A 22,349-nucleotide genomic window follows, 5' to 3' on the forward strand; every position below is an offset into this window, starting at 1 on the left:
TGCTATTTTTTTAATTGGTGTGAGGTAAAGATGAAGAGCTTGAGTCAGAATGCAAATCAACCAAGCACAGTTTTAGTTCAACTGACTTTTTGTTTTTGTTTGTGGTAGCAAGACTTCCTGAATGAAGGAAGCTGTATGTATATTCTGGCCCAAGCATCTCATCATGACTGGTATTCTAAGTTAACACTACTGTATACTATTCTGAGGTATAAACAAGTTTTAGTAAATCTTGTAACAGCCTTTTTTAAACAGAATGGCCCTTAGCCGATTCTACCATGTATCTTCAAGGAAGCAGAGTTCTATTAAAGTCTCCTATTAGCAATAAAGTAGCTCCTCTGAAGATCTTGAAAGTAGAGATCACACTGTAAGATTAACAAAAAGACCTCACAAAGCCTTAAATTTTTATCCGAGACAATGAATGTTTATGCAACAATTTCTGCCTCAAAAAGAGAAAGTTTTGTATGTGTTCATTTTTGTATGCGTTACAAAGTTTTGTACAGTTTTGTATAGTTACAAAGTTTTGTATGTGTTCCTATAGTTACACACTGCTTCTCTTCCTAGCCAATCAGTACACAGATACTGAAGCACAAGTTTGAGAATCACTTAAAGTGTATATTTGAAATTAACATTTTCTAAAAGCTAGATTAAGAATGCTCTAAACCAAAGCTATAAATTTTCCCAAAGTAATACAAGAAATCTATCTTTCATTGCATAGTTTATTTATTACCTCAGCTCCATCAACTTTCGGTGGTTTTGCTTGAACTTTATTTTCTCGGGAATTGTCTGACTCAGACTCTGACTGACTGCCCGATTCGGATCCAGAGTCAGAGTCACTGCTACCTGACTGGCTACTGCTTCCATCACTACTGCTTCCAGAACTTGAACCAGATCCAGAGCCTGACGCTGACCCAGAATCATCATCCGACTGGCTACAATTTGAAAATAAACAGATTTCAAACAAAATTCATTAAAAAATTTAGTTTTTCTTAACTCAGCAAAAAGCCCCAAATCATTAAACCTTGTTTAGTTCATATGTCAATTGTCTATAACCAAACAAATAGAAAAAGGAATTAATGTTAATCTCTGGTAATAACTGACAAACTAGATAGATTTAGTATAGTTTGGGATAAAACACAAGCAATCAGATCACAATCTTCCTCCAAGATAATGAACAAAACCTACCAAGTACAGAATCCTGGGCTAGAAAGTTGGGAAAACAAAAAGTTTAAGCTTCAGTCCCTATCTTTAAAAGGCTATTTGATGTTGTAAACATAAAGAATGAATTCTGTGAAGAAAAGGCTAAATGTGTTAAAAATTCTCATAGCAAAAGGTAGAAAACAAATTAATTTATAGTTTCAACTTGTTTTCAAGTTTACACTTTATGTTCTATCATCTCAGGGGAATGAATGTAAATTATTACCACTCAACTATGATAAAATAAAATTTACTAAAAAATAAGATCAGTAATTGCTTCTTTGAGAAAATTACTGAATCTTTTATGGTTCCTTAGTAATAAATCTGAAATAGCAAATTCTCACAATCTTTCCTAGCCTCTATACACACACATGTGAAAGTAATTAATAGTTCAATCAGAAACTATCTCATTCTCCAGTACTTATTTTCAGTCCAAAGTAGTCTACAGATGGTCTGTACTAAATAAATGATTGTATAAATTACTATTATCCAAAAGGCCATTTGTTCACTTGGTGTTTACATTTGAATTGTTGAAAACCAGGGCATTAAATTTTTGAAATACATGGTAGACTCAGCTTTTGATGTAATTTCATCTGGCTTCATGAGAAACAACAGGTAATATAATATACACCAACACACAGCAAAACTCAAGCTTCATGTTCTCTTGCTGTAATTTTCAGAACCACCAGATGGAGGTATTACTCTAAGAAAATCCTGCAATATCAAAAAGTAATCCCCTTCTAAAAGTAATTTCTCCTTTTCGAGAGCAAGACGTTTCTATATGGAAACACAGACATAAAAGTTTTCAAGAAGACTTTTGATTCCAAAAGTTAGATATAAATTAAAATGCTTAAGGTGTGAACAAACATATGCCTATTTTTAAAATCTGGGAATCTAGTGGAATATATGTTTTTCTACATTTCTGCCACAATTTCTACCCTCTAGACACCTGGTTCAAGAACAGCATAGTGTCTTTTAATTAAAAAACAAAAACAAAATTTACCATACTGTATTTTACTTGGGTCCCTTGAAATTTCAACAAGAATATCAGAGAAGATATTTTTCCTGACACACAATTTTATTTTTCCTTTAACCCACTAGGCAAGAGACATTTTTCATTTATTCAATAAACCTTACTGAGAACTTTCATTCGTTAGGCACTGGGAAGACTGAGATGAGACAAAGTCCTTACCATTAAAATAACTTCTAACCTGTTATGGAGAGACAGTCATGTCAACCAATAAATACCACTCTGGGCATATTTAAGATAACTGAACTAGGAGTATGCGGAGCACTGAAGATACAAACAAGTCAGGTACAGTAATCGGGGAACATTTAGAAGAAAGTGAAGATGAACTAATCCCTTAGGAAAGAAGAATTAAGCAGAGGAGTATCATTTTAATTGCTTACAAGCTTCTTGAGGGTACTGTTTATTTTTCCCAGCATACCTTACACAGGTGGGCACTCAGTAAATACCTGAAAAGTAAATGGACGGATGATTGAATTTGGGAACTATCATGAGCCTATATTGTTAATTATATCTTGATTAGTCATAAAGTAGCTAGTCAAAATTCCTTGTTAATAAATCAAAATTCTTAAGTGAATGTAGGAATCTTCCTTTCATACTCTCCAGGCAAAAGTTGGCTGGAGATAAAAGCTAACAGCCTGAGCCTAGACTACTCTAAAGGCATAGGTTTATTATTAGAATGTCTTCACCTTAGGTATTAAAAGTATAAAGTATTTATTTTATTTAGTTGTTTATAGCAGGATTAAGAATAGACAAAGAATTAACAAGGAATGTTTTACATACTGCCATAGAATGAACTACAGGATATAGTTAGGTAAAAAGAGCAAGATACAGAAGTGTTTATAGTATGCTTCCTTTGTATATGAAGGGGGAAATGTTTACACATAATTGCTTATGCTTCTGAAAAAAGCAATAATGGCAGCATAAAACAACAATTAAATTAAAAATGGTAACCTACAAAGGGAGGGAAGGGAAGAAGGAAGAGGGAACAAGGATTGAAATGAGTTGTCAGTTTCTGAATTATGTACATGCTTTACATAATTTATTTTAAAAGGAAATCCTAACAATTGAGAGAAAATATATATAGGTTCGGGGGGGGGGGGATCTATATTCAGACATAAAATTCTGAGCGAAAATAGGTAAAAAGCCTCTCCCTAATGAAGTAATTCTATTTCAGCCCACAGCTGCATATGCTCTTTCTAGAATAAAAATTAAACATGGCCTAACTTGATAAGTTTTCAGTGTTTCTGTAACAAAGGTCAAACACCTATGAGGTGCAGGAATTTGTCTCTGCCAACCTATCTCCAGCCACTTTCCCACTTAAACCCTTAGTTTTAGTGATGGCAAACTACTTGTAATTCTCTGTGAGTTTCTCTTCCCACTTTCTGCTCTTGCATAATTACTTCCCTTTTTTTCCCCACTATATAATTTCTACTTGAGCCTCACTTCATGGGTACTTCTCCAACAAATCTCTCTTGACTCCAACATTAAATCACCTGAACGTTAAATCAGGAATACTTACCTCAGCATTCCCACAGCATCCTTACCTATTACTATCTTGCCCATACACACATTATATAATAATCACTGTAGTTTTCTGTTTTCTTTTGTTTTTTTGGTATCCTAACCTTTGGTATTCTACCATATGTTCCTGGAGTGCTGGAATTCTTACTTGTTCTTTGTATAAATGAAGGGCTCAATATGTTTGGTGGGTGGATAGATGTATACATAAGCAAACAAATCAAAGATACATACGGATACAATGTCTTACATAAAATTCACAAATCGAGTTTGACTATAAAAAATATTTCTAAGCTCCAATTAACATTTTATTTATTTAGGTAATAATCAATAGCACTGATTTTTTAATACAACATAAGTATCTGTATACCACTTAAGAGTTATTACTTATATTAAATCTCACTAGCCCAACAGTAATAAGGTGGTAGATTATTAAAAACACTGAATTCTTTTCCTCATCTTTCTCAATTTACCAAAAAAATAAAACCCACCATCATATTTATGGGTACTTTGATAAACTTATAGTTTTCTTAGGGTAAATTAAGTAGAAATACAACATTTAAACATAAAATAGCAATTCAAATTAAAGTTTCTTTTCAAGCTTGTTTCTATGCTCAATTTCAAATATAAACAACAGAGCAATATAATGAATTACCATTTATCTAACAACCAGCTTCGCAATTAACAACTCATACCAATCTTGTTTCAAATAATTCAGCTTCCCACAAACACACAATCTCAAACATGTTAAAATTTCATCCATAAATACTTTAGTACTCATATGTAAAAACAAACAACAAAAAAACTCCTACTATTTTTAAACATCCACAAAATGAGTATCATTTTTACAACAAAATCACTTATACCTTAATGTTAAATATGATATTATTATTAAATAGTATTAAATATCCAGTTTAGTTTATCTCTTTAGTTGATTTTGTTTCTTCATGGACTAAATCCAAACACAATTCATACACTGCAACTGAATCACGTGTTTCTTAAGTCTCTTTCATTAACCTAACAGTTCCCTTTCCCTCTTTTTTTTTTCCCCTTGTAATTTATTTTGTGGAATAAATTAGGCAGTTTTTCCTGCAGACATTTCCTGCTTTACAGATTTTACTGACTGCATCTCTGTGGTATTATTTGACAGATTTTTCTGTCCCTTGTGTTTCTCGTAAACTGTTAAGATCTAGAGGCTCAGATTTAAATTCAGTTCTTGGCAAGAATGTATTTTAAGAGTTGTTGTGGCCTTCTATTAGAAAAAACAATGTTTGGTTGTCTCTTTTTGTATGAGGTTGTTTGATCTGTGTGTTCAGGTTTTTTTCAGCCTTATCCTTCCATTATACAGTTCCTCATAACCCCTACAGGGACTTCATCCACTATTTATTTAGAGGCAGTAAAATGGTGATATTATATCATTCTTTATTTACCCATTATATCATTTCTTCACTAGTAGGTGGAATACTTCTTCTATAAGGAGAAAATTTCCCTTACCATATTTGTTAACTTTGAGGTACAGTTCATACAGGAAATGCTCTTACATTTCTTTTCCTTCTTTTCCAGCTTTCAAAATGAGTTAAATTGCTAGCATCCTTTCAAAGTAAGTAGACCAGTAATTTTCTAAGTCTCATTATGAACTCATGGATTTGAAGTTATTTGATGAGTTTTAACAATCCATTATCATTGTTAATGCCCAAATTGTCCCCTCTTTAGTGAACAGGAAACCCTTTGCTACTTCCTGAATCCTTTTCACAAGACCTCAAGTCATCTTTGATAGCTTTCTCACTTTCTGGTCTGATGAGAGGAACCACGCTCATCTTGTATATTTCTTGCCTCAGACTGTAACTCAGGCATTTCATCAAAAAGCCCTGCTTCTGTTTAAGCTGGAAATTAATTGAAATCTGAGTACTAGGTGAGCCTATTACTACTGGATTGGTCATTGTTTTTAAGATTTTTTTTTAATAAGATGAGCTAGGATACGTGTATTTTTAGAGACAATGCATGAAGGATTTACACTGTATTTCCAAGTCAAATTTGTAGGTTTTTTACTTCTGATTTTATATTTATACCATCACTTGGGTTGAGTTTCTTGGTTCCAAATGACACTAATAAAATTACTTACTTGCTTTATCTTAGAATATACATGACAGTTTCAAAATAGCAATAACATTGATTAACAATGTTAACTAAAAGTTAAGATGTCTTAAATTTTAGTTAAGACGTCTTAACTAAAAGTTAAGATTTCTTCATATTCTTCTTGGCCTTCAGGAATACTCACCTCTATTATCAAATTATTGCTTTGAAGCCAACTAAAATAGTGATATTTTATTAGTGATATTAGTTTTGATCACCAAACTTCTGTATGGTCACTAATTTTGCTTAATTAGGGTCATTTGCTGTTTTTTCTTTTTTTCATTTTTAGGAACTGCTTTTTATTCACTTTGATCTAATGTTGCTTTATTATTTACTTGGATCCAACTTGAGAGCTACCAAAGTTATCATCAAAATCCAGCTTCCATCCTTCTCTCCTCTATACCATGACCTCTCTCCCCCTTCAGAAATTATTTTTTTAAGTTTTTCACCTTTTTCCCTTTTTCAGTATAAGCAAATTATAAGAGCATATTTATATTCCCTTTTCACAAATGATTATTAACATATTTACAATCTTATATAAATGTCAGATTATACACACATTGTATCCTGGAGGTCATTCCATAGCAGTGTAGGGGTATAGTCCCTTTTCCTTTATGCAACTGCATATACTCCATTTTGTAGATACACCATAGTTTCAACCTGTCCCTCAAAGATGAACCAGTCTTTTGATACCACAAACAATGATACAAAAAAATGACCCTCTGCATATATCTTTTTTGTATTTACGGCAGTGTATCTTCTTATTTGCTATTTATCAACCAATGTAAATATATCCCCTTTGAAGTTTTAAATTTACAATCACCTAGCACCCAGGTCTTGATTCCTAAATACAAATCCACACTTAAGTAAACTAGAAGTCCTTTGAGAAATGGCAGATTCTAAGGCTGGGACAGGGAAGGCACCAGATGAACCTAAACAAGCTTGCTGTGCCAAAAAGCAAAATACTAAAGATAAAAGAAGAAACAACAGGATATGGGAGGCAACTTGAAGGGGCTTCCATCAGCTCAATCTGATTTGAGCAACAAAACAGACAGTAAAGGATTATTACCTAGTAAATAAAACAGGAATCCTCAAGTCCATGCTGATGATAGGTAGGTAGGCAGAAAGACAGACAGACAGACAGATGGCAGATGACAGGCTGAAAGAATTCTGAATGCCAACTGGTACATGTGGACAGGATGGCAGTGTTAGAAAATTACCATTTTACAATCATCATAGAAAACACTGGTTCAGGCAAAAACCATTAAAAGATGCTAAATCTAGGGGGAGAGTTTGATGAGTAAGATTTTACACAGTCTCAAAGTATCTTCTCACAAATTGCTTATTAGCTGTATTAATGGATAAATTAGAAACTACAGTGGAAAAACCAGGTATCACCCTGTCCTGCTGATCAAAACGAATACCACCAATAGGGACAGACAGACATTATGAGCCTCCAGATTTGATACCTTTGTGAAAGACATATCATCTCTCACACAGTCCTCCAGCCAGGGGATGCAGAGTGCAGGGGATGTATAAATTGCATCAAATCATAAGTAAACATAAGATAAACCTAAATTGAGAAATATATTCTATAAAATAACTAGCCTATAACCTTCAAAATGCTAATGTCATGAAAGACAAAGAAAGAGGAACTGTTTCAGATTAAAGGAGATTAAAGAGACATGACAGCCAAATCCAATTTAGACTGAACCCTGTACTGAAAGATGACTGGGATGATTGACCAAACTGGAATACAGAATAAAGATTAAAGTATTATATTAATGTAAATTTTCCTGAATATAATAACTATACAGGGCATATATAAGGGAATTCCTTGGTTCTTAAATATATATATACTGAAGTTTTAAAAGCATAAATGGATATGACTTTTGCAACCTACTCTCAAATTATTCAGGAAAAATAAATACATATTACATAAATATCATGTATATAAACATACATGTATAAAAAGAAAGAATAAGGGCTTCCCTGGTGGCGCAGTGGTTGAGAATCCGCCTGCTGATGCAGAGGACACGGGCTCGTGCCCCGGTCCGGGAAGATCCCACATGCCGCGGAGTGGCTGGGCCCGTGAGCCATGGCCACTGAGTCTGCACGTCCGGAGTCTGTGCTCCGCAACGGGAGAGACCACAACAGTGAGAGGCCCGCGTACCACAAAAAAAAAAAAAAAAAAAAAAAAAAAAAAAAAAAAAAAAAAAAAAGAAAAGAAAAGAAAAGAAAAGAAAGAATAAAAGGGAAATGTGGCAAAAAGCTAAAAATCAGTGCATCCAGGCAGAAGCATATTACAGGAACTATTCTTGCAACTTTTCTATAATTTGAAATTCTTACAACTTTTCTGTAATTTGAAATTAATTCAAAATCAAAATGTTAATAAACAAAAATAATTTTTTACAATACCACAAGATTTTGTCACTAATATTCAATATTGTGGTATCTCATATTCAAGTAGTAGAAGGTACAAAGATGAGGAAATTTTAAAGTTGCAGAAGTCAAATGCATATGAAACAGGCAAGTAAGTAAACATTCAGTGGCATGAAAAATAAAAGTATCTAATATTCAGCCAATAAAATGGCCAAGCTGAATAGGTAAAAATATAAGAACTACATAAAGCTTCTCCTTAAGAGATATGGAAAGATAAAAACACTAAGGAAGGGAAATTAAAGACCAGCTGTATACAACAGCTGCCTCAGAAACTGCTAGTCACCCAACTCAGCATGTCTTCTTTTCCTTAGTAACAGAAATCCCAATGTTATGGTCTACACAGTGTAAAAAAGTGTACAGCAAAAACTCCTTGCAGCTAAGTATGGCTATTAGCTAAAAGTTCTGACAAATGAAACATAAGCAGAAATGTTGGGCTGTACTTCCCAGAAGGCTACTCAACCAGGCTGACTCAGCTAGGAGATGCTCCCTTTTTTGGCCCTTCTGATTTGCCTTCAAAATTTCCAGCTCTCTGACAGTAGGAAAAGTGCTCAAAATTCACATCTGCACAGATTCTTTTAGTATAAAAGCCAATATTCTTTTACAATATTCACAAGGTTATGGTAAGTGAATGTTCTTAATAACTTGAGTGACCATGAAAAATTAATATTCTGTTCAGTAAGACATTAAATCCATTTTTAAATTGTTTGATTCAAGTTAAGTTTTTAGGAGCTTTAGTGCAGCTACTGTCAATGGTTTACTTCCTCATGAGTTCCACATAACTAAAATGTAATGATTCTTTATCTGTGGATTGGCTCTGAGAAATGCTTTTCAAACTCTAACAAACATGAAGATGACCATCCCTCTCCAAGTTTTCAATTACATATGCCTTGGCCCCATCTCACAGCCTCTGGTAAAGCTAGCATCTTGAGGAGTTTTAATGACTCACTTTTGTTCTTGGGATAAAATGACTAAAATCTGATCTCTGCCTACCTCTCCAATTTATCTTAAATATCTCTATTCTGCACCCTAGTCTCACTAACCTCCTTTAGCCCTTGAATTTGCCATGCTTTCTCACCTCATAGCCTTGGTATAAAGCAATTCTCCATACCTGGAAAACTTGTTAATCTTCATCCCACCTTCTTCCCTAGTTCTAGACCTCTTCCCCCAGACTACATTAGACATCTAGCATGGTATCTGGCACTTAGTGTATGCTTAACATAAACTAGTATAAGCACAGGGGTGTTTTACTTAACAACTGTATCCTTACTTTCTAGCACTCTACCTGACATATTCTGAAAATATATTTGTGAATTAATAAATGGCTAATACTACCTCCTCATTACTTTTATTCAAAAACACCATAAGCCTAAGCCTTCCACAGAGATTTTCTTGTTCTTACTCCTGGTTTCTCTGCCTCTACTTTTCTCTTTCCGGTTTTTTCTTCCTCCAAGTCATCTAACTTAAAACTGTTTTGGAAAAAAAAAAAAAAAAAAACTGTTTCGGAGAAAATAATTTTAAAAGAAATTTTTTCTTCCTTTTTTTTATTTTGAAGAATCAGACGATCTGAAAACACCAGGTCCACTTCCCACATGGTCACAATTGTCTATATCTAAGTAGCACTGGTTCCTTTTGAAGAAGGATATGACCTCCAATTCACCAGTCGCCTCCTCTTAACAAATGTCTTATACCTGGACTGCTTCATTCATTTATGTTATCTGTTTAGCCCTTATGGCTCCTTTTATCATTTATACTCCAATTAAGACAAAATTTTTAATATCTCTTTATAGCTTTCAAAATATTTTGGTAAAACGAATTCCATTTTATCCTCACCACCAAAAAATGTCCTTGAAGGCACATATAGGGAGACTTTATAAACTGTTTTCAGAGAAGACAACCCTTCTAAGGTCCCAGCTTTAAGGAGACTTAATTCTGTAGTCAAATACTAAGTTCCAGTCCCAATCCCAGCACCCTGTCCAGAGGGCCTGTATCCTTCCAAATATCCTGCATTGCCCCGTTTGCTCAGAGCTTACTGCTCTGACTTTGAGTTCCATTCTGTTCCTGGCACATCAAAGTTTTCTCTAAAGTTCAGCTGCACATCTACTTTTTTTTCCCTTTGCTCTATATTATTTAGCATTTTCACGTGTTTGTGGGTAGGAAGTGCTTCAGAGTGAGAGTCTATGTTAGCTCAGCCCAGCCTATAACAGAATTGCATGACCTCCTTTCTCTATACTCAACTTTCCACTCTTATCAGTCCTTTGAACTAAAGAAAACACTACTACCTATACTGAGTACTTGAAAATGATGTATTCTCAAGTGAATAAACAAAGATTCTTCTATGTTACAAGGAAAAACATGCTTTTTTATCACAGGAATTGGAAACTAGCCTGCAATGGAACATAAAGAAAGAATGAATAAAATAATGACCTTCTAAGAAAGTGGTAGCAATGGACAGCTGCTTTCCTTACCACCAGATCGCCAACAGAAGAAACTGGCCCTGATAAATCTTGGACTAGATTGAAAAGTCAAAAGAAAGTAATACTGAAGTGGGTGTAGAAGTACTGAGGAGGAATGAAAAGAACATCTCAAAACAGTAGCACTAACGAAGAAGAAAAAAACACTGTGTATTTAAACATCATATGTAAATTAGACTACCTGTATCAAAGGCTTAAATCGACAATTTCATTTTTAAAACATATCCATTTGTTTACTTCTTTCCTTCCTAATATGTAAAGATTTTCTTTCTAATATATCACATTTCCATAATTTTTCTTTCCTTTTTTTAAACTGGTAGAATTTAGATGAATTAGACTCTGGGGAGGAGGAGGGGAAGAGAAGTTATAGTATACATTGATAAAAGGTAAACTGATTTTACACAGATATTATAATAGAGGCTTGTGTGCCTGACAATTACGGTAATAATTTATTTATTATATTACAATAAATAGAACTCTATTTGCAATCAAAAAACTGTATTTATTGTTCTAAAGAACAAGCATACTGCGCTAAATTCTCACTTTACGCCTTGCTCCCTTCCTCCTTAACTACTGCTTAATTGTCAATGCCATTCAAAAGGACTTCTTTGAGGGAGTTTTTGGAAGAATTTTTTGACAGACATTTGTGGGGAAATTCCGGACTAACTTGATGGTGTTCTGAAATTCAACTGACTTATTTTCTCCTCGCCTCCTAGCCCTTTTGTCTCATTATATGCATATATTTACACCCATTAGATAAGCCTCAGGTTTCTACCACATGGAAATAATAAACATACTTAAGGATTACTGTGAAGATTTAAAAAAATGTAAAGCATATTATCTTACATATACTAGGAGCTCAATATTAATAGCTATTAGAATTTTAAAAATTGATTTTTTTCCCCTGAGTTCAAGATCAGAATCATTACTTCAAACTTTCTGTTAGGTGTTCTTTGGACTGTCATAATTGTAAGTATAAATATATAAAATGTCTATGAATAAAACCTGTAGAAATACTAACATTTTCAAAACAAACTAATAAAAAAAGGAAGACATGGTGATTACTAACTGGTGCTATGTGCCAAACACTGGGTTCTCGTCTAATCCTTTCATTTTCATATAATAAACAAATAAACAAACAGGTTCAGAGAAGGCTAAGTGAAGAAAACAAATACTAATATTATGAAGAATTGAAAGAAAATTCAGAAAAATGAAAGCCACTAATTTCTTAGAATAGGAGTGATTTATTTTTAATATCCCTTTATGTTGTGCCATATGAATGCTGTCTACTTGCCCCTCCGCACTCACCCAGTACCCACTGTGCTTGCCCTTTGGTGTTACATAACTGGCACTCCAGTTTTAAATGGCACATGCCCACCCAGCTAAAGATTAGATTTCCCAGCATCTCTTTCAGCTAGGTGTGGCCATGTGAACAGGTTTTGGCCAATGGATTATGGCTAGATGTGATGTGAAATTTCTACATCTTAGCCTTAAACATTAACTGGCTTGCCTTAAATCCTCCCCATTCCCATTTTCTTCCTGTTGACTGAAGATGGCAATCACTGGAGCAATATTAGCCACATGTTACAGATAACAAAGCTGTCCTACTAGCCAGAGTACCTGGATAACCTCAAGAGGCAGAGCTCACTTACCTGATAATGAAAAGAAGTAACTATTTTTGAGTCCCTGTGTTTTGAGGACTTTAGTATATATGGCACCTTAATTGGTTCTCTAACTGATATGCTATGTTTTTGCAATAAACACTTTTGAAATAACAAGTTTTATACATATGTAATTTGAATTCGTTTGAACAAGAGTTTCTAGCAGGGACAAAATGCCACGGGAAAAGCAAAACTTGCGAGAAGCAAAGATATAAGGATGATGATTAAAAAAAGGAAAAAAAGATATAAGGATGGATCAGTTGTTGATTGAGGAACCGGAGGTAGGGCAAATGAAATTAGGTGCAAGGCTTCATGGAGGGAGTAATTTTAGAGCTGGGTATTGGTGTATTCCCCACACTTTCCCTCTAGAAAACACTTCTTCTCTGAAGCAACTGATAAAACTTCTCACTCTTTAAGATTACTCAAAAATATCCTATCCTTCACGTAACTTTCTTCAATTTATCTAGGGACAGGTCATTGTTCCAGCCCATGTGTTCACAAAATTTTGCTCATATGTTACTAATAATTCCTTCACAATATTACAAATTATGCTTATACATGTATCTCTCTTCTAACTACATCCTGGAATTCATTACGTTGGGGCCTTTAGTTATTTTTACAGACCATTATCCACTTCAACAGGGCTAGAGAAACAATATGGAAATTAGCAGGTATTGACCACTTACAATTTAAAAAAATACAAATTAGTGGTCAAAGGCAATGGCTTTTAAACTTTTTGGATCACGACTTAAATAATAAATACATTTTATATCATGATGTAGTATACACATGCACACATGTAACATAATAAAAGTTAGATGAAGTAATACTCAACAAAAGGAACACTTAGTTTACATTATTCTCTTTCATTAAAAAAAAATTCAGTTATGGTCCTCTAAGGTGGTGCAACTCACTATTCAAAATATATTAGCCTAGAAGCAGTCACTTAGCCAATGAGAAGGGTTCAGCTAGATGATAACTAAGATCAGATCACCTTCAAATTCTATAAAATTACATTGTATTAAAATTTGTTATCCTTATCTTTCACTACAGGCTATAAAATAACTATCAAAGGTTTGAGAAAATCTTAAAAGTATTCATCCTCATGGGTCTGAAAACCAGTTACTGCCTTTGTTAGGAACTAAAGAACACACACAACAGCTCCTTTTAGCATTCTGAATTACCAAACCAATGCAAAATTCTATCATAAACTCTTCTTAAAGTACAGTATTATTCTTAAAGTCTCTAACTGAATAAATGAGAATAAAACTGCTAGAAATAGATGCTAAGAAAGGTAACATTTAGCAAGACTAATTTCAAAGATGACTGGGTTTAGTCATGCTGAATCTGAGGTAAAGACAGTAAACTCAAAAGTTTCTCTAATAAGCATTCAGGGAATCAGATGAGAAATAAGGACTATGTATACATACACTTCAAAGTCACTTAACAAGTTTCATAAAACATGTATGAAATGTTATAATATCAGTGATATGTAAAACCCTCTAATTCTATTAGTGAAATTTGTTATAATATCAATGATATGATAAAACCCTCTAATTCTATTATTTATAATTATAACAAGTAGGCAAAACTTAACGTTTATATTTTTTCCCCATTAGTATTACCTATCATGCGGAAATCTAACACATGTAGAAATTATATGTTTCCAAACAATCCACAAAGTAATTGAGGGGAAGAGTAGTAGGCAGGATTAACAGATTAAACTAGATTGACCATGAGATGAAATATGTTGAAACTAGATGATGTATACACGAGGGTTCATTTTATTACTGTCACTACTTTTGCATATGTTTGAAATTATCCACAATTTTAAAATTAGCACAAAGAATAAAATAAATGTCTACATTTAAAAGTTCAATCTTTAAAAGATTAATCATTTGATTAATTTGTTTTAAAAAGGTTTTTAAAATACTTATATGCTTTTAAATTACTTTAATGAATACTCTCACAAGAAAACAAAGTTCCCAGCACTATATATTTTACTTTCTAACAAAATTATTTGTAATTTGGTATTTCATCACAGTCTGCAGATACCCATGAAAGTGTGCTGCACATAAGAACCTCCATCTACTGTGTCATTTAGTGAAAAAAAAAAGTGAAATGATCAATGTAGTACAGTATGACTGAGATAACCTACTGCACACTAGGTCAAACTTTTGGTATAAAATACATGCTAAAACTGGAATAAGGAGATTATTTACATTTTCAGCTCTCATGTACCCCTAATTGTAATCCTTTTCTTATAAAATTTCCTTTCAGATCAAACTTCTTCCTTTTATTAATGTAATTCAGGATTTAGTAATTTAGAACTGGAAATACTGTAGTATTTGCATCAGATGGCAATCATCATATTATAATCTACCTCAAGCACAAAAACAACAGCCTTCTTTGAGGGAATTTAGACTAACTCCATGCTTTTCCAATGGCCCCAATCCTTTACATAAAAACTCTTCAGCATAATGTATTGCCTTCTAACATCATTTTTCCTCAATATAAAAAATTATTCTTGGGCTTCCCTGGTGGCGCAGTGGTTGAGAATCCGCCTGCCGATGCAGGAGGCGCGGGTTCGTGCCCCGGTCCGGGAGGATCCCACGTGCCGCGGAGCGGCTGGACCCGTGAGCCATGGCCACTGCGCCTGCGCGTCCGGAGCCTGTGCTCTGCAACGGGAGAGGCCACAGCGGTGAGAGGCCCGCAAAAAAAAACAAAAACAACAACAACAACAAAAAAAAAAAAAAAAAAAAAAAAAAAATTATTCTTTGCTTTTTGTCTAAGCCTGTCAAACCACCTCACCACCGTAAAAGCCACATTACAAGGACTTTTAACATGAGTAAAATTTAAGGCTACCAGAGGTTTTAAATGATCTCTCAAAAACAAACAAAAAAAAGCACAACATTTCATTCTGATATTGGGTTTGATACAGAGATTAACCATCTGTCTTATGATCAAACTTCCTTGTCTCCTACCTTTGAACTGCTGTAGACTGTATCTCTATTTACCATACCCACCTGATACTCAGACATTTAAGGTTTAGGTCTGTCTCTTTCTTGATTTTAAGTTTTAGAGAATAATCTCAAATTTTAACATCTTATGATATTCATCACATAGTAGTTGCTCAATCATCTAAAATAAATAACTATCTGAGGACAGAGAACTGTATTTCTAAAAGCAGTAACAGGAGAGATGTGAAATAGCTAATGGGAATGGTTTTCATTTAGAAAACTGCTCCCCACTATTTTTGTGCCTTAAGCCACAGCTCTGATAGATACTGTAGACAGTAGATCCCATAAGCCAATACTGTTTAGCCAGAACTTTGTGTGTCTCTGTATTTTAACCTCAATAACTGAAATCTCAATCTATCCACACCAAAGAAACTTTCAAATTCAGTTTAACATTTATTTAAAGTTGACTTCTAAGTAGTCACCTCATATCACAATGACAGATAATATACTCCTAACTATAAACAGCAATTTTCTCAGTCATTAATACGTAAGAACTTGATTCTGGTACAAGAGATTCCTAGAGTCTCTCTCTGAAAACAGTGGGTCTGACCAGTCCATTCACATGGGTAATATACTCTCCCATGGGTATCTCTTAGTACACGTAGTGTTTATTCAGCTATGCTTCCTTTTTTTCCTCCTTCCTCCACCTGGGACTAAACCATACAAAAACTTCAATATGACACTAAACAAACCTCAGGGTAAAGAACTGCGAAACTAAGATGTCCAACACATTCTCTGCACTAGGGAACTTGTACTTCTTTTACTGGGGGACTATGAATCCTGTGAAAACCTTCCTCTCCATCATGTTTCTCGATATACACCATTTGTTCCTTTTCTTTCCAAACCACATCATTTCTGATCATTAAGATTACAAAAGTTCAAAAGCTCCATGAAGACTTCCCATATAGCCCATTACCTCACTCCAGTAATCTGCCCAATTCCATTTTCTTTCACCTCACCTGAAAGCCTATACGACCCCATGAGTTTGAGTATAGTCACTTGATTATGTATTTAAACTTGGCTATTCCATTATCACCTCTAGATCAAAATAATCTTTCTGCAACTTAATTTATAATTTCAAAACATGGCAAGATACTGAATGACTCCAGGTAAATAGTTTCATATATATGCATATAAATTTAACATGCCTATATATTTCGTTAGGAATTTTGTTAAAATGAAAATTCTGATTCAGTAGATCTGGGACACAGAGGGCAACTTTTAGGGTAAAGGAATCATTCTGTACAGTACTGGGGTGGAGGATAAATGATTCTATACATTTGTCAAAACCCATGAAACTGTATATCACAGAGTAAATGTAATATATGCAAGTTTAAAACATAAACCCATATGACTGAGGATCCCAGGATAGAATGAAAACTGATAAATGAATCTATCACAAATTTATGACATAACCACACTGAAGGGGATGAGGGGAAGAAAGCTACCTTGAGTAATTTTGGAAATCAGTGTTCTGACTAGAAACCATAAGGCTAAATATAATAGGAACTGTACACTGTACATAAACACTATTTTAGTTGGTAAATCTGTTTCTTCTGGGAGTATAGCCTAAAAATTCTGAAACTACTTTACTTGTATACTGAGGTTGGAGTGCGTGCATGGTGGATGGCAGATGGTGGGAGCCAGGTTTCTCTTTATTAGAGATGGAAGTTATGAAGGTACAAGAAAGGAAGATTAGGATGAATCCGGTAGTACAGGATTAGAATTGGAGACAACGGTACTAACTCATGTTTACCCTAATATGCACACAGATGGGGGCTTCCCTGGTGGCACAGTGGTTAAGAATCCACCTGCCAATGCAGGGGATATGGGTTTGAGCCCTGGTCCGGGAAGATCCCACATGCCGTGGAGCAACTAAGCCCGTGAGCCATAACTACTGAGCCTGTGATGTAGAGCCCACGAGCTACAACTACTGAGACCATGCGCCTCAACTATTGAAGCCCGCATGCCTAGAGCCCGTGCATTGCAATGAGAAGCCCGCGCACCACAACGAAGAGTAGCCCCTGGTCACCACAGCTAAAGAAAGCCCAAGTGCAGCAACGAGGACCCAATGCAGCCAAAAATAAACAAACAAACAAATAAAGAAAATTTTTTAAAATGCACACAGATGGACAGACACAGAAACAACTATAGATACACATGGTTTAGTATATATAAACATCTATAGATTGATATAACTCTGTCTGCTCTGTCTACTGAGAGGGCCTCAAAGCAGTGACACCTGAGTAGCAACCCAGTACCCAAATCTTGGTTTCTAATACCCTTTTCTCCAATAAAAGAAACCAGCCAGGGCTCTTTGGAGAAATGGTTGATTCTAGGGCAAAAGAATGGGAGGGTGTAAAAAGAACACAGAAGCCAACTTGAAAGAGTTCCCAATGGGCAAGGCTAAAACAATTTGAACAGTAAAATTAACCTACTGGATTATAACCCAAAGAATAAAATATACATACGCTTATATAAGTGAATGACGGAATTAATAAGGGAGAAATTATTTCTTTATAGAAGAATTCCATTTAATATTATGTAGTTACTCCCTCCCAGCAGGAGATAGAACTTAATTCCCACCCACGACACCACTCACCACATCCCTTGAGAGTGGGCTAGATATAGTGACTTACTTCCAAAGAATACAGTATGGAAAGAGAAAAACAGTAACTTTATAGTGGATAAACCTGGCCAATACTATCTTGGTCAAATGATAAAGGTTAACATCATCAGTAATGTCAAGTGGATATTCTGCTCCCCATATGATGTGACTAGTAGAGCACTTCATCTCTGTGATACTCTTTCTAAAAACTGGTAACTGATAACCCTAGTTTATCCTAGCAAAAAAAAGCAGACAAATCCAAATTGGGGGACGTTTTATAGGACTTCTCAAGACTGTTAAAGAAATTAAGGAAAGACTTAGAAACTCTCACAGATCAGAAGACACTGGGGAGAGTTAACAACTGAATGCAACATGGTACCCTGGACTGAATTCTGGAATAGAAAGAGGGCATTAATGGAAAAACAATAAAACCTAAGTAAAATCTGAAATTTGGTTAATAGTTGTTGGTTTTTTTAAAGACATTTAAAAAGGCTATAAATCTAGTTTCCCCTTCTGGAGAATGGGAAACATAGTACTAAATACATCATAGGAATTTTGGAAGGAATAGCTACAATAAATTAATGTAATGTACCATGTACACCATGGCTCAGTCAGAGTAAGAGCTCAATAATTACTGGTTGCCATTATTATTGAGAAATGAAAAGTACCCAGCTTCTTGCTTGCATGGCCTATGATGCAGTTCTCTGGGGGGTTCCCAGAAAATAAAAAGCATGTGTAATAACATCAATAACAACAAGTAGCAAGGTGGTGAATGACTCCATGCAAATAGCTTCATATATATGCATATGAATTTATTATGAATACATATCACTTGAGAATCTTGTTAAAAAGAAGATTCTGATTCAGGAGGTCTGGGGTGAGGTCCAAGGTTGAACATTACAAACAAGCTCCCAGGTGATGCCAATGCTGCTAGACCAAGTACCACAACTGGAGCTATAACTTTTCTACTTCTGTAATGTTTTAAAATTTTTCATAAAAAATACACACAAAAAAGTTTTCTCCATCAAACTTTATGTCTTCCCCACAAATACTGGTATTTTTAAACACAGAACTGTGCCAGCTATAACCCACAAGTCATCAATATCTTAAATAAACAATGACTTAATCAGTATAAAAAAGAAGCAACTACACATTAATATTTGCCCCCACATTATCTCACGCCTGTGAAGATAAAAGTAATGTCTTTGAAAGTCAAATCACATACAATTCTCTTATCTTTACCAATTAAAAATTAGTCTAAATACATTACAATAATCTAGATTAACCACAATTTTCAGAAGTTCCAGGAAAATTTTAATTCCGTGAATTGTTTGGAGAGAGTAACCTATTACCAAAGCTCCTGATTAACAGTTTATTGAGTTTTCAAAGCATAAAAAATGATCTTCATAAATGATCTGAGATTCAGTAGCATGTACAAGATATTTGAGGAAAGAAAAAACTAGTAGGAAAAGATGAAGAAAGTACATACTGAATCAAGAAATAGGGATTAACAAAAAGATGAGATGTAAAACAGTCATACTTTCCTACAATTAATGACATCAAGTTAATTTTAAAAACCAATTTCTTTAACTCAATGATTTCTAGCCATTCTGGCTTTGTGATTTCACATTTTCCTGTCTTCCTTAAAATGCTTCTTCGCAAAAACTTTTGAAATTTAAGAATAAATTGAACCTTTTTAAAAACACTCTGAGGACTTCTCTGGTGGCGCAGTGGTTAAGAATCCGCCTGCCAATGCAGGGGACATAGGTTCAAACCCTGGTCTGGGAAGATCCCACATGCCACAGATCAACTAAGCCCGTGCACCACAACTATTGAGCCTGCGCTCTAGAGCCCGCACTCCACAACTACTGAGCCCACGTGCCACAACTACTGAAGCCTGCACGCCTACAGTCTGTGCTCCGCAACAAGAGAAGACACCGCAATGAGAATCCCACACACCGTAACGAAGAGTAGTCCCCGCTCACCGCAACTAGAGAAAGCCCGTGCGCAGCAACGAAGACCCAATGCAGCCAAAAATAAAAATTAATTAATTTTTAAAACTCTGAGATAACATCAAAGTAAGCTCAGGAAATACCATTCTATCGCCTTTAAAAAATGTTCAAATTCATTTATTAGAAGAAACTGATTTTGATGGCAAGAAATCTTGCTGGTATGTGTATACATAAAAGCAATGTTTCCAAAAATGGTATACCATAGAAGTCTTTGATAGGATACTAACAGATATAAGGTGAAATATGCAGCCCTGTCTTCAAATTAACTTTGACTTGGTGTTCCTTAAATTTAACAGGTCATTTCGACTATCTGGCTTTTTTCTCAAAGCCTTTAAAAAGTGTTTTAGTGACTCTGAATTTCTAAAAATGAGATTTTCATTTAGAACATTTCCATTGATATTTCCTACTCACTGCCTACTCAAAACACTTCAAAAGTTGAGACCCAAAGATTCTTGAAGCATAAAACAATTAAAATATTTTCAGTAAGTCAAGGAAATTTAACTGCAACAGAGTTCCTCTAAGTAAATATAAAATTCACACACATATATATTTAAAACATATTTATATTAGGTCAAGCACTGTTAATGCTATAAAAAGCTATACCATATCAAGGAAAAGAATCCTTTCAGGGACTTCCCTGGTGGTCCAGTGGTTAACAGTCCACCTTCCAGTGCAGGGGACATGGGTTCGATATGTGTCAGGGAACTAGGGTCCCACATGCCACAGGGCAACTAAGCCTGTGTGCCACAACTACTGAGCCTGTGCACCACAACTAGAGAGCCTGTGCCAGAACTACTGAGTCCATGCACTCTAGAGCCCGCATGCCACAACCAGAGAGAAGCCCTCGTGCTGCAATGAAGATCCCGCGTACCGCAACTAAGACCTGATGCAGCCAAATAAATAAATAATTAATTAAAAAAAAATTCTTTTAGAATCAGGTCAATATAGCTCAGTTGCCAGCTCTAGATCAATTCTAAGTAGGTAAGACTGTTATAACACATCACCAAAATTTCCTTCACTCTGTGATAATTTTTCATAAGCATACTATATAGACTAATTAAACCAATTAAAATAAATTCTCAAATTTACATGGACAAATTTACATTATTGAAAATTTAATCTACAGGCAAGCAGAGAAATTACTTCTGAGTATTAAGCATTTATCAATCGTCCAAAAATTAGTAAAATGTAACCATGTATTTCTGGTCTTTACCCACAAATCTATTTCTGGAGCAAATCATCATTCAAGTTAACTTTAAAATAAAAAATGTCTAACCAGGCTTTGAAAAACTTCATTACAAATAACAACAGAAATCTACACAGCTGGGAACTGATGCTTTGAAATATTCCAATAGTATCTTCAGAAAGCTTAACTTCAGTTATATAATAAACTTTGTGCTAATTTGAAACTGAGGTACAGGTGCATCCTGATACATGTTTCTTAGTAAATAAGTTTCAAAATTGTCAGTTATAACATAGCCAGAGAGTCATTCTCCTGTGTATTCTTCTTCCTTTCTGTCAATGGTTATGGAAAGGCTTTCACATCAAAAGAATCAAAAAAGACACTTTTGAGTAGAAAGCTAATCATACCAACTAAAAATGCCAAATTGACTTCTTGCTTAATTCTACTTCATTTCATAAATTTCCATGAAGGAAAAAAAGGAAATCTGAAAATACATGTAAAAATTCTAGCCAATAACAATCAAATTTTACAGCATATATCAATTTTAAAAACAAGCATAGGGCTTCCCTGGGGGCCCAGTGGTTAAGAATCCACCTGCCAATGCAGGTGACACGGGTTCAATCCCTGGCCTGGGAAGATCCCACATGCCACGGAGCAACTAAGCCTGTGCACCACAACTACTGAGCCCACGCTCTAGAGCACGCTAGCAACAACTACTGAGCCCACGCGCCACAACTACTGAAGCCCTGGCGCCTAGAGCCCACGCTCCGCAACAAGAGAAGCCACGGCTGTGAGAAGCCTGTGCACTGCAAGGAAGAGCAGCCCCCGCTTGCCGCAAATAGAGAAAGCCCGTGCACAGTAACGAAGACCCAACACAGCAAAAAATAAATTAATTAATTTTTTAAAAACATGTGTGCTTTATTTTTTAAAAAAGCATATTTCTCCCCTCATCACTCTATATTAATATTCATAGTTATGGTGACTTTTGGTTTTTGCAAGAAAATTCCTGTATCTATAAAGTTCACCTCACTCTTAACTAGGCACAATCTCCCTTCTCTGTACTGCCTTGTTATGAAA

The 22,349-nt window shown here is 34.9% G+C and overlaps 1 protein-coding gene across 3 annotated transcripts in view; it reads right to left on the reverse strand.

Moving 5' to 3' along the window:
* CHD1 (chromodomain helicase DNA binding protein 1) overlaps positions 1-22,349 on the reverse strand; it is a 75,248-nt gene that overhangs the window by 47,894 nt on the left and 5,005 nt on the right. For all 3 annotated transcript variants that reach the window (XM_059063492.2, XM_059063491.2, XM_067031384.1), the window contains exon 3: positions 728-929. In XM_059063492.2, coding sequence (XP_058919475.1) covers positions 728-929 — 202 coding nt within the window. The remainder of the gene's footprint in view (positions 1-727; positions 930-22,349) is intronic.

Source organism: Kogia breviceps, chromosome 4 (assembly GCF_026419965.1).
Source record: "Kogia breviceps isolate mKogBre1 chromosome 4, mKogBre1 haplotype 1, whole genome shotgun sequence".
Classification (NCBI taxonomy): domain Eukaryota; kingdom Metazoa; phylum Chordata; class Mammalia; order Artiodactyla; family Physeteridae; genus Kogia; species Kogia breviceps.